This window comes from Melospiza melodia, chromosome 8, assembly GCF_035770615.1.
Source record: "Melospiza melodia melodia isolate bMelMel2 chromosome 8, bMelMel2.pri, whole genome shotgun sequence".
NCBI lineage: Eukaryota > Metazoa > Chordata > Aves > Passeriformes > Passerellidae > Melospiza > Melospiza melodia.
Window position 1 is genome coordinate 19,576,718 of NC_086201.1, and position 17,595 is coordinate 19,594,312.

The following is a 17,595-nucleotide window of genomic DNA, read 5'->3' on the forward strand; positions in this document are numbered from 1 at the left end:
TAATTATAATTTTTAATTATCTTATTAAGTATATTATGTACAGAAAGAATTCTTGAGGAATAACTGCTTGATTTACACAGGCTTTACTTTTTTATGTATAAGAAGAGCACAATTGTCACAATTCTATATGCATTAAATGTCCAGTATTGTGTACTTTTAGCTGCATTAAAGTAAAACTATTTAAAAGTACAAACTAAGAGAAATTAGTTCATTTTATCCATGACAGTTTGTTCTTGCTTTATTTGGAGTCACTGTATTTGTATGTTCTGTATGTTTGTGTTTTTTATTTAGGATGTAGATGAAGAAATTGAAGCTGAATATAATATTTTGCAGTTTCTTCCCAATCATCCTAACGTTGTTAGATTTTATGGAATGTTTTACAAAGCAGATCAATATGTGGGAGGACAGCTGTGGCTAGTACTTGAGGTAAAAACATTTTGACAATATTACATCTTACCTTAGCATATGTGGTTGGATTTTTGTTTGTTATTGCTAAAAGAGTCACAGGCTTTCATGATTTTCTGATGGGATGATGCGTCCTAGCCTACTGTTGAAAATCACATCCAAACTTCAAAATGTGTTTAATCGGAAATGGTCTTGCATTTAATTTCTCTTTGAGTTGCTACATCATGCCTCCAAAATAAGCAGCTCTTTTTTTTTCTTGTTAGAGGAAACATTAGATAAGACATTTATTTGAACTTTTTGGAGAACTCAAGCATTAGAGGAGAGTGCAAAGCATGATGAAGTAGTGACGTGGAGGGTAGTTAACAAATAAGCTGCCTACTGCAAAAGTGAACGGAGAAAGTGTAATGAGAAAGTCTCTTCTATGGTAATTTTAAACTAGAGGCTGGTTGTTGGAAACCTAGCAACAGAAATGGCTTCTATTCACTCTTCTTGTTCAGTGCCAATCAGTACTCTTACAGTGTCAAATGTATTTTGGTGGTCTTGTTTCCACCAAAGTTAGGTGACTGCCAAAGGTGGTTGTAAAATGAGGATTTCTTTCTAGGCTTAATTGATGCAGAACTCTGCACAGGAAAACCATTCAAGCATTTCTTTCCTTCATCACTAGACTGGTAAAAGCTAGGACTCACTTTTTAATTATTGATTGTTTTAAAAATTCCACTCCCCGTTCTTGAATGGGGAATCTTTATTTCCACTACAACTTGTGGAATCCCAGTAGAATATCTAACTTTTATGTACTGGAGCAGTATGCAGCTTGAATAACTGCAAACTTTTGAATGTGTTTCCTCTTAAATTTCAGTAACTTTTGACAAGTGACCTTAGTATTTTTGATTTGGTGTTGGTTTTTTTTGTGTGCATGCTATCTTTGTGTTGAGTTTGGGCTTGATTTCCTTTGTTTTCTTTTTTAATAAAAGAGTCTTGTGCCAAAGATGAAGTGCCAAATGACAGAATTTTATGGAACAAAATCCTCGTATACTCTGAAATAAAACTGAATGTAGAATTCAAACAAGTTGTGGGTGTATTTTATCAGTATGCATTTCAGGTGACTTTTGGTACATATAATCCAGATTTTGGAAGAAATTTGACATTATGAAAAGTGTGTTTTTCTTATATGGAACAATTTATCAGACAACCCAAACTATTCTTTGCCTTGGAATTTACAGCATATTTATCCATGCATAACAGTGACGTGTGATATTATAAATTAATGACTCATTTCAGTAAAAGGGAATATACAAAGTATTCAGACTTTGATCCCTGAGTCTTTGATGAAATACAGTTTTTTGATGTGTGACTTCCAAAATTTGTAATAAAAAGATGGATTTTTTTTTTTTTTCCTTTCAGGCACAATTTTGCCATGTTTACTCAGTACAAGCAGGAACTTCACTTTGATAAATGTTTGTGATGAGGAAGGCTGGCAAAAGTGACACCTTAAGTATTTTTATGATGATGCAAGTCTTGGACAAATGTAAAGCAAACTTCTCAACTTTATCATATAAATGTGCATCTCTACACCTGTTGAAGTATTACCATTAGGTGTAAAGTGGTAATGAAGGTGTCAGATTCATTTTGTTTGAGATCTTTGCTGAGTTTCAAGAATAGTGGCACAGCTGCAGTAGTGTTTGTGGGATACATTTTTGAGTCAGGCATTCCTTTACCATATCCTACCAAACAGCTGTCAGTCTGTATTATTTTTCAGTTGCAACCAGTTGGGTTTTTTTTAAGTTCAAGCATACTTTTATATATTTTATTTGTAGGCTAGAGATAAATTTAGTATAGTCTGTCTAAACAGAAAATTTAATGCAATGAAAGCAATACAAAGAAAACTTTAGCTTAATGACTTGTCAGCAAATAGTTAACCATGGGAAGAATAACATGCAGTTTCATGTAAATACATCAAGTTTCTTTTGATCGTTGATGCTGACTTGAACGATCCCACAAATTTATGAAATATAAGAAAAACATTCCCTGCTAATGAATTAAAAACTAAAGCCAAATTCCTACAGAATTTGTCAATATTTTAATTGATGAAATTTTGCTTCAAGGTCCTTTTCCATTAACTCAAATTTCTAGTCTAGTGAATTTTTTTTTAATGCAAGGGGAAGTTAGTAATAAGGTAAGGAAAGGATTAGCATATAAGAGAAATTAGTGGTTGAATTGATGCACATTCTTTCATAAAAGCTATTTGAAAGATGAAAATCTTGAGAGTTTGTATAACTTCATACTATTTTCCTGATTTATGCTGTGGTATTTTAAACTGATAATGTTAAATGAACTTGTGTTGAAATGCATGTGATTCTCTGGCAGGAACATTGGTAAGGGTGCTGGCCACAAACCAGCATAGATGAGAAAATTCAGCAAAAGAAAGGCAGTCAATTCTCCCATCTTTTTCTTTTTTGGTCAAACAATTGTGAATATCAAGGTAATTAAAGGAAAGAGAGAGGAGAAAGGATGGATATCAATACCTGCTTAGAATGGTATGGACAGTAAACTTAAGGTGTGGATGACAACAGGTTTTCAAAGATTCTAATTTTACCTTTTCTCCTCCTCTTTTGATGTTTAGGAGCCAATTAGTAGAAAATGCTTGCAAGAAGCTGCTTCTCTAGATTAGAATGTTTCTCTGTTGTTGACAGTATATGGCATCAAATCTGAGTATAGATATATGGCTTCTATCTATTTTATATTGCCTGCCATCAGGAGCATTGATGGAGTGAAAGTTTAAAATGACTAATTTGTTGCTTCCCAGTTATCAAGAGCATCAATCTTTTCTGTCTGGCCTTTGCACAGAAGGATTTTTTCAAAAAGACAATGCACGTATTGTGAAAATACTCAAATAATGTAAATTGGATTTATGAATCTTCTTTTGAGATACAGTCTTGTTCATATAATTTTTATCTTTTTTGTTGCATTTTATAAATTGAACTTTACAATTTTCAGTTTTCTCTTCCCTCCCCTTACTCAGGCTGCTGTGATTTATATTAACATCACCAATAAAAGGAGTTCTATTGTTCCCTCACTTGTGTTGTAGCACAATTTTGCATGGTAGGTGTTTATAGCCTAAACAAGTATATTGAGTAACTGAGGACTTGCTTTTTTTCCCTCTTCACAACTGCCCCCTTTGCAGCTGTGCAATGGAGGTTCTGTCACAGAGCTTGTCAAGGGCCTGCTGCAGTGTGGCCGAAGACTGGATGAAGCTGTCATCTCATACATCTTGTATGGGGCTCTCTTGGTAAGGATCTTCATTGGGCTTGCAATGGCAGCAGAGGCTGCAATTCACTTATTGCATACATACACTCTCCATTTCTAGAGTGTGGGAGTGGGAGCAATATCACATGGGCTGTTACAACAGCAGGGGTTGTATAAAGGCATGTCATCCAGTGGACAGCTGTTTCTGTAGAGTGTGTGCAGATTTTCTTCATTACATTGCTTAATAACAGGGTAATTGTTTTTAAATAAGGGAATAAACTTATTTTTCTTACTGCTGGTATATAGGGCCTTCAGCATTTACACAATAACCGGATCATTCATCGGGATGTGAAAGGGAACAACATTCTCCTGACAACAGAAGGTGGAGTCAAGCTCGTTGACTTTGGTAATGACCACTTGCCCTTTATTTTCTTGATACATGCAGTTTAGCCAAAGGCTCTGTTCACTTGCCCCTGGGAAGGCAGAATGTCACAGTGAGACTTTTTCAGAAGCATACTCAGAATTATTTTAAGAAGGAAAAATGCAAAAGGAACCTGATTAAAGCAAGCATAAAACTTCTAACTAAAAATCAGTAATAGAGTTTTAATTTTTAAAAGCTTAAACATAATTTAATAATTTTTAAAATTTTGAAGCTAGCATTTTATTTACAAAGCTCTTTTGCATTTTAGAAGAAATGTCAGTTTCAGGGCAGTTGTCCTAATTTAAATTTAGATTTTCTGTCTTTTGCATATGAAAAGGAAACATTCTTTCTGAAATGGTTTTGATAGCCTTAAGCGTATTTTTTCCCCTCTGAGCAGAAGGTAAAATAGTCCCTTGGGTCCAAAACCCAACATCCATTTAATTAGTGATTATTGCTCTTAGATTTGAGCATACCGGTCTGGCTATGTCATAAGAAACAAGAGAGAGAAAGGGAGGGAGGGTGGTAGAAAGGCACTTGGCAATGGGTTTAAAGACAGTTCAAATTTTATTCCTTTGAATGCACACTTAGAAAAAAAAAATAAACAAAACTTTTGTCCCTCAGATAAGTATGCAAGGGAGTGGACAATTTTATTAAAAGTAACAGAAGCAGATCATTAGTGATATGATTTATTAATGAAACCATATAATGCATAAGGTAATTGCTACTGCAAATAATGAATGAATGACATGTTTGTTTAGCAGTGCATGAAGGTAAAGAAAAATGTTCACAAAATGTTAGTAGGGTAGAATGATATGTCAAAAAAATCTGCAAATAATATTTTTTAAAAATCTTAAAATATTAAATTTATACAGTGGAAAGAAAATTGTGTACTGGTGATGTCATGGTATTATAAATTTAACACACATATGTATTGAAGATGCTAAAGTAAGTTGTCACAAAAGAGATTCCTTAGTATCTACTAGGGACAAAATTTCATTATTTGAATTATAAAGGCAGCAATTAAAATAGTACTAGGAGAAACTTATGACCTGAAGCAAAACTTGGAGTTGAGTCCCTGACCTAACAGAAGAGAGGAAGATCCCTTCTCACTTGGGGGAATTTTGGCAGTCTAATCTTTGGTTTTACTCCATTATGGGAAAAGCTAGCTTTTCTCCCCAAAGCAAAGTGTTTTTATCAGATGTATTAAAGGCCTTAAAGACAGGCCAGTGTGCTCCACCCCCAAGTAGCACCTTCAGTGAAACTGAGACTCCCCATCTTTCTGGTGTCCCATGGGTCTCTGAGTCTATATTTAGGTTTCAGAGGTTTTCTCTTACTTTGTATGTTAGGACAGTAGCACTAGAAAATTGCAACAAATACGACAGGCTCAGAAAAAAATGAGACTTAAATCTCAAGTGTTCCCTACTGCTTAACAGTTAGGAAATGCCAAGAAATGCCAATATGTCCATGGGCTTTCTGACTGAAGAAGTATCAGGTGCCAGGCTTTTATTAAGTTGCTCTTTTTCCTGTCTTAGTCCACTGCTAATAGCCACAGAACCATCTCTGGGAATTGGGACTGAGTCACAGGGGATATTGTTTGTAGAACTGTTTTGTCTCATTTTTTTGCAGAAAGTAGAAGATAAATAGTGAAATTCCAAGGAATTCAGGAAGAGAAGGGACTTGCAGTTGAGAAAGTTGAATGATGTCAAATTGGAGATTATTCCTCCTTCTGCTAGAGGGTCACTTACATCAAAGGCAGTTCCTCATTTTCCCAATAGTCAGTTTCAAACACATAGTCCTGCTTTGCAGAAGAACTGTGTGTTCTTGCACTGCAGCTGAGATCTGCTATAGCTGTACTTGGGGCTTGTGGAATGCCTGACAATTGAAAGATCTCAGATTAAGTACCCAAACACAGTGGATGCTTTGGATATTTTTAGGTTAATCCCTGGAACTAATAATCCTCTGCCATTTTGTGGGAATGTTAAGCAGATTTGTTGCTTGGTGAGTGGGGAAGGAAATATGTCAAAAGAAAAAGAAAATAATAATTTTAAATTTAGTATAGGATTGGATATATTAAATAAGAAATGAGAATTCAAGTCAATGGGGTTAAAAAAATTAAAATATGACCTATTCAGTGAATGTTATTCTTTCAGTCGAGAGAATGAGGCAAAATCTTGATTTTAAAAAGGCTGCTTCATATTCAAGGCTGTACATATGGATATTAGGTCACAGAGAGGGTTACACAGATATCTTTAATTGAGGCTTTTCTTTACTGGATGACTTCACAGCTTATTTTTTCAACATAACACACATTTCTTCCCTCAACGGCTGCTGACAGCATAATATATTTGAATAAATGATGGTCACAGTAAATTGACCTAAAATGTCTGCAACTTATCATTCATTTGTACTTATGCTCACCCTCTCTCAGCTCTTTGGTATTCTGTTTTGGAATATCCCTAGACAACAGCTGTGAATTAAGGTGGCTGCAGAGAGATCACAGTGAAATGAACAGAGGCTTGTTGTATGTCCTAACCCTTAACTGTTTCCAGCAGTGCTCACAAAATCACTGAAGGCTTGCAATTACACCGAAAAATTAAAAACAAATATAAAATTGAATGTTGGAATCAGAAATCAAACAATTTAACTTAGGAGTCTAATTTTTATTGGTAGCAGTCAATGCATATTATATGTGTTTCTGTTCATTTTTGTCTCTGGGTAATGCCAAAAGACCAAACCTCTGTGGCTTTTGTTTTTAAAAAATTTTAAAGCAAAATATATTTCTAAGTTAATATTGGCTTTTGTATCACCTCATTGGAATGCTACTGAACTGAACTCATTCAATTATATGTTGACCAGAGCACAGAAGATTTGCTGTCAAAGTTCATTCTGATTTGTTAATGTTGTTGGATTGCACTCTAGTTAATTCTTTTGGGTTTTTTTCAGTTGTGCTTCAGTAGTCCAGCCCCAGTCAGCAAAGCTCTGAAGCTAATGTTTTGTTTTAAGTATGTGTTTAATTCCCTAAGTACAAGCTGCAGTGTGAGCTTGAGCTTCTGAGCTTTTCTCATTAGGGAAAGATTTAAGCAGATGCATAAGTGTTTTGTTGAACTAATGAACAAATTCCCTGTTTGTGATGTTCAGGCAGTACATTTCTGAAACAGAAGTTTTAAAGTCAAGTTGTAATTTTAATAGTTTCCATTTATACTTATGAAAACAGCAGAAAGAAATCTGGGATATTTATGTGACAATGGAATTTTTGAGTTTGAATGAAAGTGCTTCAAACTGAGAGTCATTCACAAAAAAAAAATCTCTGATAAACTGAAGAAAACAGCAGACTGAAATCAATCAAACAAATAATTTACACCTACTTTGGCCAGGCATTCTGCATCTGTGCTCACAGGTTTGGATTTTGTTTTCCAGATACTTGAAATAAACTTAGTGAAATGACAGTAAATTTGAAGCCAAGTTTCTTTCTCTGTTTTGCTGTAGGTGTTTCAGCCCAGCTCACCAGCACAAGGCTGCGTAGAAACACCTCAGTGGGAACCCCCTTTTGGATGGCACCTGAGGTAGGCAAATGTGCCTCTCTGGCTTCTCTCCATTCATTGCAATACAGACTTTATTGCCACTTCCCCATGGCAGGAGAGGATCTTTTCTTCCCTCTCTTATGGCTGTGTTTCTGCTTTACATCTTGTCCTCTTTTCAGTAAAAGTAACATACTATTAGAGTATACAAAATGGATTTCTAATAACCATTATTTTCTTCTCTGTAGTGTTTCCATAAAATTACAGCAAATCTACGAATAAATGAGGGTTCTAAGAATGTTATTACTTTCCAGTTAATTGTTGTATATTTTGGGGTGCTCGTCTGTGATGTAAATACAGACTGGGGGAAGAAGGAGGAATTCCTTCTTTCCAGTCTTGCTGTAGTCTTGCACACTGCAAAACCCTGAGTGACCCATGTGTTCTTTAGCCTTAATCATTAACTGGGGCCTTTAAACTTAGACACATGGGCTAGCATAGATTAAAAAATTGGTAAAAATAATATACAGGTAGCTTAGCCCATTTTCAAGTACCTTACTTACATTATTTTATATACTATTATCCAGACATAACCCTTTGCCTTCTATTTCATGAAGCTCCAAAAGGTTTTAACACACTATTGAACAAGTTTATACTTTACCAAAGTAAAGTTTGTTCAACAATGTGTTTTATCTTTACAAGATAGCAATCTTTGCACTCCTTGCTTTAAGGAGCACAAAGTACTTCTGAAAGATATGGATTATGACATTTAAAAACAAGGATTGAAACAGGAGTTGTCTGTTTGTAAGTTGTTCAGCCTTTGTAATAGTACAAGCCTCTTTTCTGTTAAAGGCCATGAGAATTTTGGGGAATTTGGAATGGAATTTATCTATTACAAATGCACACAGGTCTGCTTCTGTAGGTTGAAGAGTTAAAAGTATTGTGCAAACACTTGTTTTAAAACATTTCATAATTTTTATCTATCTGTTTTTGTTGCTAAGGAGGGCTGATTATAGCTGAGCAGAGAAAATACACTGCAGTAAGGGGTCTAAAATTGATCTTGCACAGTCTCACAAAGAGTGGTTGATATTTCACCATCTCCATAACAACCAGTTTACGTCACAAAGGAGACACAAGATACCTTAGAAACCACTGTGAAAGCATTATTTATGGAATCACCTTGGTTGGAGACATTGCTAAAATGAGACCTCTATAAAATACTTCTCTAGATAATAGTGGGCATATTATGAAAGATTTTATTGAACATGGATTATAATAGGTTCTTTTTGTGGTTCTGTTTTGCTTGAATAATTACCATCAAGGGCAGTAATTATACCAAATTTATCTTCCCTGCCATGTTGAAGATATTTGTTCTCGTGGCAGAAAGCCAAAGAGAGAAGCAGATATTTTGATCTGAAAAATTTTGACTTGAAAGTACAAGCACACATGTAATCAACGTATGTTATGTACCTGGCGTGTCAGACAGGAACGGGTGTAGCTTTGAATTCTTCCTGTTTTGAAAAGAACCAACCCAGTAGCATAACCATAGTAACCCATATTACATTTCCATGCCTGTGTGAGACACACCAGGCTCCATAGGTGTGCCAATCTGCACAACAGCTGTAAGGTGCTTAGATATCCATTATGCTGTTGTTGGAATGGCTTTTAAATGACAGGTTGCATAACATGCTTGCTCAAATCTCTGCAGTTGCTCATATAAATGACAGTTTTCAAGTGATGTGCAGGATGCATGCAATTTACTTTATTTCTGGGAAGATCTTTCTGGTATTTTTAAAATATGCACCCAAATTTTTATGGGAAAGATGGAAGATTAGGACTGCAATAAAACGAAAAGAAAATGAAAAGGTATGCTTGGGTAACAGTTTATTAGGAAGAGTATTTTCTAGATGAGATAGTGGTGAGGTCAGTAAACACTAGGATGGCACTTAACTCAGTTTTTTGCACTCATTTACAAATAATCTTCCTGCCTAAAGGTTTTTGACATGGGATAGAATTTATTTCAAACCCCAAAATATCATAAAATAACTGAATGGAAATGAAATGTTACTAATCAGAGAAATAAAAAGCATGAAGGATTTTTTTTTTGCAATTGGACTTCATCTACATGTGAAACATAGGTACCTCAGTCAATGCATAAGGTAATCATGGGGTCTCATCTGGCAATGAGAAGGATGGATTTAATCTGAAAGAGGAGTGAAGAGGGGAGATGAAAAAGTTTGCCTTGGAGGAAGAGACTACAGTAGTGTTTCAGAGTAGAATAAAGCTGACAGGAAATATTTTCCAGTGTAAAACCCAAGAAAATAAAACCTGGAGAAGAATGCTGCAGGATGTTTTAAAGCTGACAGATAGGAATAACTGGATATAAGCAGGAGACAAACACACTGAAAACTGGAATCACTAGATGAACCTGGGTCACAAATGGTCTATGAAATGAAGAAAACCACCTTTTAAGATTAAGTTTGCAAAATATTTCAAAGGGGTTATATGGCATGGTACTTGAAATAGCAGAAGCTCATAGGAAAATAGCAATGTCTGAGGGTGGTGTAAGGAAGGTGTTCAACTCAGTGTTCTTACTGGCAGCTTTGAAAGTAGCAGCTTAACTGCTTAATATTTGAGTGACTCAAGCATCTTGGCTCCTTTTTTTTTGATGACTCTGAGGCTTGCTTAGCAGTATCAGGACAAAGAAGATCTGTCCTTGAGCATTTGTTTTGAGCAGAGCTTGTGATTCGCAAAAATTTTGCTGAAAAATGAAAATACAGGTAAAAATTAGGCTGTGAGGAAGCAACAGAGAACGTGACAAGGATAAGTCAGTTTGAGAGCAGCTTTAAAGCAGACTCACTGAAAATGAATAATTGTTGTTTAACCTAATTAATATTTTTTCATGCTTACAAATGTAGACTCTCAGAAACTGAAACACTGAATACAAGCATACCAATAAAAGATAAATAAGGCAGGATAGTGTTAGTGCGTTTAAAGCTGCCTGTTATCAAACACTTAAATTACCTAAAATCTGCTTCTGTTGTGCTGAAATAAATTTTGTTATGTGCTAGCAGGATGAATCAGATTTGAAGCTTTTGTACTGAACTGTGTTAACATCTGTGGTTTTAAGCATTAACATGTCTTGTTTTCAACTTCCAGTGCACAACTGAACAGAATCTAGTTCAAGCAGAGTTTGAGATTTCTTTTTCCACACATATGAGTAGATTATCATGATCTAGCTGAAAACTTGACTCTTGAAACAAACTCAGAATATCATAGAATAACAGGGTTACAGAGTCAAGTAGGTGGAAAAGACCTCTGAGATCATTGAGTCCAGCCTATGACCAACTGTTATGTCAACTAGACCAGGGCACTGAGTGCCACTTTCCTTAAGCACTTCTGGGCCTCCACCACTTCCCTGGGCAGTTTATGTTTAATCACACAATTCTTGCTGTGAAGAAATTCTTCTTAATGTCCATCCTAAACCGTCCCTGACACAGCTTAAGACTATGACCTCTTGTCCTGGTTCAGATTGCCTTGAAAAAGAGGCTGACCCCACCTGGCTCCACCCTCCTTGCAGCAAGTTGTAGAGAGTGATGAGCCTCCTCTTCTCTAGGCTGAACACCCCCAGCTCCCTCAGCTGCTCCTAATAGGACTTGTGCTCCACAGCCTTCACCAGCTTTGCTGCCCTTCTCTGGACCTATTCCAGCACCTCCATGTCCTCTCTGAATTGAGGTGCCCAGAACTGGACACAGCACCCAAGGTGTGACCTCACCAGTGCTGAGTACAGGGGGACAGTCATTGTCCCAGCCTTGCTGGCCACACTATTCCTGACACAGGCCAGGATTGCCCCTGGCTTTCTTGGCCACCTGGGCATGCACTGGCTCATGTTCAGCTGCTGTTGACCAGCACCCCCACATCTTTTCCCACTGGGCCACTTTCCAGTCATTCTGTCCCCAGCCTGTAGCACTGCATGCTCAATCCCCTTAATCAGATCATCAGTAAAGGTATTAAACAGAACTGGCCCAGCACTGATCCCTGGGGGGCACCACAAGTGGGCAGACACCCACTGGATGCAGCACCATTCACCACCACTCTCTGGCCCAGCCTTCCAGCCAGTTCTTAACCCAGCAAAGAGTGCTCCTGTCCAAGCTCTGTGCTGCCAGCTTTTCCAGGAGTGTGCTCTAGGAGGTTGTGTCAAAGGATCATCAAGTCCAGGTAAACAGCATCCACAGCCTTTCCCTCACCCTCTAAGCAGATCACCTGGCCAAAAAAGGAGGTCAGGTTTATCAGGCAGGACCTGCCCTTCCTGGCTGGATAGAATCTCTTGGTTGTCCTGTATGTACCATGTGATCACACTCAAGATGATGTGCTCCATGTACAGATATATGTACATATTTGGCCCAAATTTAGTTTTAAGAATGGAAATAGAACAAGATACTTGAAGTGAGAAAGAACTGGAGAGATGCTGAAGATAATTTAAAACTGCAGGGAATATGCTGTTATATTTTATTGATAACTGCTAAAAATGACACTGGTGAATGTATATTTATATTTTAAAAGGGACATAATTAAAACATAGTTGATCCTTTGAGGGATTAGGTGTTGAATTATGACATACGACACATGTGTAGGAAAGGCTGTGATATTGTGGTAAAGATATATGAATTCTGTAATAATGAGTTAACCACAGGTAAAATCTTGGGTCTATTTTCCTATTTTCAGAGATATTTCAGATGTCACAGTATCATTTAAAGCTGTTTCAAATCTGTGTTTTGAGTATTTGTTACCATGCTGGCAGGCAGAAGTAATGATCAGTAAGATTGCCCCAGACAGTTTCCCATTCTCCTGCTGAATCAAGGCATAAAATTGGGATAAAATTCAGTACATCTGAGGATCAGAATAATTTTCCAAAGTGTTAGAACAGTAGGTGAATAGCTTAAATTGTCTTTCTTTTCCCAATGTTCCTTTGTATTCTTTTTAAACTTTAAATCTGATCATGTGCATGTGAAATAAGTCTAATCCTGAAACAATGAATAATATTTGCATTGTTTCAGTACCAAGTTGTGTGTCTTCATAATATAATGAAAAACTAACAAAACTAGCTGGTAAAAAAGCACCCTAATAAGTAACTTGCATTAATGTAGTTTAAAAATATACAAAGAGAAAAATACAATTTTGCAAAAACCTTTTGTCAACTTTTCTGCTGAAGCCAATATTTATTAAAATAAGGGCTGTATTCAGGTCTTAGAATTTGGGAAAAATAATTTAGTTGTAAATACATTTAATGTGCAGTTTAAATACTGAATTGGGACAACAGCATAGAAAAGATAATCCCATCACTAACCTGGGCTTATTGAATCATAGGTTTGGGTTGGAAGGGACCTTAAAGATCATCTCTTTCCAAGTCCTCTGCCCTAGGAAGGGACACTCGACCAGGTTGCTCAGGGCCCCATCCAGCCTGACCTTAGACACTTCCAGGAATGGGGCATCCACAGCTTCTGTGGGCAAACTGTTCCAGTGCCTCACCACCCTCACAGCAAAGACTTTTTCCCTAATATCTAATCTAAACCTACGCTCTCTCAGGTTGAATCCATTCCCTCTTAATTTGTCACTATATGCTTTTGTAAAAAGTCCCTCTCCATCTTTCCTTTCATGTTTTTAATTAACTCTAAACAGGTACAGTGATACATTCCAATGAAGCAATTTAGTATAGTTTCATCTTGTCATATTTCAGCCTATTCTGTTTGTCAGCCCTTTGCTTCCATCAAGAGATTCAAGGTCAATTTGCTAAAATTAGCTTTTTGCATATGCACATTTTCACTATACTTTTAATTGCCACCTTAGCAGGGAGTTTTGTGCATGCTGATTTATAATGAACTGTAGGAATCCACTACTTAGTATAAATAGGATATAGATCTCAAGAATGGATATACCCTTACTTTTCTGCCTGAAAGCCGTTTGAAAACAGTTTTACAGTGGAAAAGTATGCTTATGTTGTGATAAATACTATTACATCTTCTCTAATAAGGAAACTTTTGAAAATATCTTAATATCTTCTGTGAAAGTATAATAACAATTCTCATATACCTAATGATAAAAGATAGATTATTAAATTAGCTCTTATTACAGTTTTTTCAGTTTTATAGTCTTTTTACCTTGTAAATTACAGTACATGAGATAAGATAGAAAGCATAATTTAAAAACAAAACCCCCAAACAACTGTCCTCAGAGTAAAACTTTACTGATAGAAACAAATCTGCTGCTGCTGTTATAGAACTTTTATAGAATCTGGCATCATGATTAATCAACAGTGAAATATTTTAAAATTCCACACATTTAAAGGGTAAAAATAATAAATGCTATAAATAAATGTTAAAGTTGAAGTTAACTAGCATTAAATAATTTGCCACATACGTGATACTATATTAAGCCTAGTGTGAAAGGAACTTCCCTCTTGACATATATTATGAAATTCCATCCTGGTTTTTGGGAGATTAAGGTGCTGGGGCACTGCAGTGTACTGGCAATTATTTTTAGGAAATACTAGCTGTCCTCTCAAAATGCAGCACTGCATTTGAGTGCAGAGCTGTGCTTCATGTGGAACTAGGCATAGGCATGCCAGAGAGGAACTGCAGAAGTGTAAGTGTGGGAAGGCGTCGGGGGAAGAGTGGGAACAGTTGCTCTAAATAGATAGGGTAAGACTGCATGGATGAACTGAGGGACACAGAAATGATTTGCTTAAGAACTTACAGCAGGTCAGTGGCAGAATGTGGGATAGAATTAAGTCTCTAAATGGCTGCACATGGTTGAAATGCCTGTGACTCTGAGATGCCATCTTCTGAGTGATTTTAAAATTATTTTAAAATAGATTTCTTTTTCTGAATACAGATTTTCATTTCTTCAAAGAAATGAAGGAAATTGCCTTTACTCTCCTGGTTTTTCCCCTGCTTTCTTTTCTGTGACTCTCAAACTGAAGCTGCTGTAGTAAGGAGTTATACTGAAGTTGCTTAAAGTCCATAATGAAAGCAGTGGATTTAGAAGTCTGAAATGGAATACAGAGGTTTCAAACTTTAAAGGACATTACATACAGCACCAGCAAGCTCTCCCTCATAAGCAGGATCTAGCAGAATGCATCCCCTCCTCCTTTGCCTCCAGGAGAGCTGACCTCCACCTGGGCTAGCACGGAAGTGAAAAGTACATGGCAGCTGGAGGAAACCTCAGGGAACATTGCCAGTAACATTGATGGCATAGCCGTAGTGTTGTGAAGGGCTGTGGAGGAGTTGCTTCTATTTTGTTTTAACAGCTATGGAGGGGTTGTAAAGCTTTCATGTAGGGTGTTCAATGATTTAAAAGATAAATCAAAACAACAAGCCCAAAACATCAGACAAAATCAGTTCAACACCACATGGGTCTGCACTGAGTTGCCCTACATGAAATATGTTTACTTAAGAGGGTGGAGGAGGAGGAGCTCTTAGTTTTTGCTTTCTGTGTGAAAAGACCATTTGAAAATCTGTGTGAGGTGTGTAGTGTATATACTTACTAGTCAGGAGTACATCTCCAGATCAGAAGCAACATGTGCCAGTTCTATTATTATGAGTAGTATTGAGTTTGTGATGGTCTCATGGTATAAAGGCAAGATTTCTGTGCTTGAAAGCACAGAATTTTCTGTGCTTCTGTTTTTCCTTACTATATCATTTGGTCCAATAAAAGGTATTACATTTCCCTACAAATGTAGCTTGTTGCCAGAGCAGTCTAATGGTCTCAGGAATATTTCCCTTGGGTGAGTTAAAAATAAAATTTGATTACTCACAGTTGGTAAAATTTGACTGCTTGACATATAATTAATTTACAACAAATCAATATTAATTGTGATAATAATATAATACTTATAGGACTTGTTTTAAATGTTATTTACTACTTATTTTGGAAAAATTTATAACAATGAAATAATTTTCGGATATATTATGGAAACATTTGTATAATAGCACAAAATAAGGAACAGAAATCCAAATAAGAAAATGCAGGAATATGGAACTAATTTAAATCACAAAATTGCTTTATATTCAATATACAAATATGCTTGAAAAGTGGAAGGAAAAGAGGGAAAGAGGCAGTGATGGAGAGATAGAGAGATAAGTGTCACTTTGGTTTGTCTAATTCAGTATCCCCCAGTGCTGCTATGTGCTATCATGAAAGGCTGTTTTGGTACGTAGGAATTAGAAGAATATTTAATATTCTATTTCCAATGTAAACAAGTGAAGTTGGGTTGCGTAGCGTCAGATGGAGCCCAGAAGTTCAGTGGGTTGGTTTCCCTTGACTGGCGCAGCTGGCAGCCTTGTTTTCCCTGCAGCGCGGGTGACAGCTCAGTGCCCCGTTCGTGTTCCCTGCGCGGCGCTTCTCAGCCGCGCTCGCAGCCGCATGAGCTCTTGCCCGGCTCTGTCAGCTGAGGCCGCCCCGCCTCACGCAGCTGCGGCGCTGCCGGCTCCAGGCTCCTTCCGCGGGGCCAGCAGCGCTAACTCTAACTGTGCCGCTCTCCTCTCCAGGTAGCGCATCTGCGCTGCTCGTTAGCCTGTGCTTGCAGCTCTGCTTTGTATTTACTGAGGCAAAGTGAAAGTAAGTTCACTTCTGATAATTCTGGGTAAACTTAAAAGGGTTTGATGTATTTTGCTTCGCCTAAACATGTGTATAGTGTAGCTTCCTCTCTCTGTGCAAGTCAGTATGACCACTGTCCAAATAATAGGTAGTTCTCTGTATTAACTGTTTCCCTTCTTCTGATTCCACCTTTGATCTGCTACTGCACTTGCTGAAGTTCAGAGAAATATTTATATTGATTTCAGAACAGGCAGAATTATATTCTTGAATATAAAATTTTCTTGTCAAGATATAAGTCATCTTGTGTGTCTCTGAATTTTTGTGTTTCTGTACAACTTATAAATCACACAGAATGCCTAGGCACTGACTTCTCTAAATTCCCTCCACTTAGTGTGACTGATTAGTTTATGTACGATTTTTCCAGACCTGTGAATTCCCTATCCCCTCATTCTGTACCAGTGTGACCCTCAGCACAATTAGTGTTGACAACCACTTTCTGTTTCTCTGTCTGGTGTTTGAATGCTTTTCAACCTACAGCAATATGAGTGAGCACGAAATCATGATGAAATTACAACTAAAACAAAAGATGACAGCCTGTCTCCTTAGCAACCCAGGCCACTGTGTGCATGCAGCCAGCCCATGCTGAAGTGAAAGACTTGGTGTTTATTCCTGTGTTGTTTTCTAGCAAATCTCAAGATTAGCTACATCACCCCCTGAGGCTTTGTCATGAACATAATGTTTGCAGCAAAGCAAACTTTGTCTTCTGTTTCACTTTCAAGCAGGGGAGGATTTTGCTGGATATCAAATTGGTAAAAATGTGCTGTCTTTGCACAAGGAAAGAAAAGGAGAAGCATGTTCTGTAGTTTCAGATCATGTCTTCTGGGCTCTCTGTCTTCATACCCCACTGGGCAGAGCAGGCCTCAGCAGTGCTGAGTGGTTTCTCGGCTCCAAAACTCCAATCAAAAGTAGAGATGTTTAAAAAAAAAAAGAAACAGCTCTGAGTTCCTGATAGAGACAGGAATATAAAGAAAGATAAGTCAATAGTCCCTTTTGGTTTTGTCTCTTAGAGATTTTTGCTCTGCAGGGAGTAGCAATAGTTTTCAAGGCAATACAGGACTGGGGCATTCCTGAGGACTTGGCTGGCTTGTAAACTGTGACTTAAAGAACACTCTCTCCTTCATATTGCAAGAGAGTGTGCTCTACTACACTCTCTTGCCAAAACATTAAGCAAACTGCTGATGCACACCTTTCATCAAGGAAAAAACTGAAAATTTTGATTTGTGTTTTAAAAATTGAAATTATTTGCATCTGCATTTCTGCAAGGGTACATAAATTGGCAAGATTCTAATAATAAGTTCCACAGAAATTGAATACTCATTTCAAACCGAAGTGATTGTTACATGCACGTACATTCTG

At 37.1% G+C, this 17,595-nt stretch overlaps 1 protein-coding gene across 5 annotated transcripts in view; it reads left to right on the forward strand.

The window, feature by feature from the left end:
* Positions 1-17,595, forward strand: part of MYO3B (myosin IIIB) — a 191,731-nt gene that overhangs the window by 26,212 nt on the left and 147,924 nt on the right. For 4 of the 5 annotated variants that reach the window (XM_063162107.1, XM_063162111.1, XM_063162108.1 and 1 more), the window contains 4 exons: positions 292-426; positions 3,587-3,691; positions 3,955-4,054; positions 7,556-7,632. In XM_063162107.1, coding sequence (XP_063018177.1) covers positions 292-426; positions 3,587-3,691; positions 3,955-4,054; positions 7,556-7,632 — 417 coding nt within the window. Of the gene's footprint in view, positions 1-291; positions 427-3,586; positions 3,692-3,954; positions 4,055-7,555; positions 7,633-16,119; positions 16,201-17,595 lie in introns of those variants that run through there. The other variant, XM_063162110.1, reaches the window with a different exon arrangement.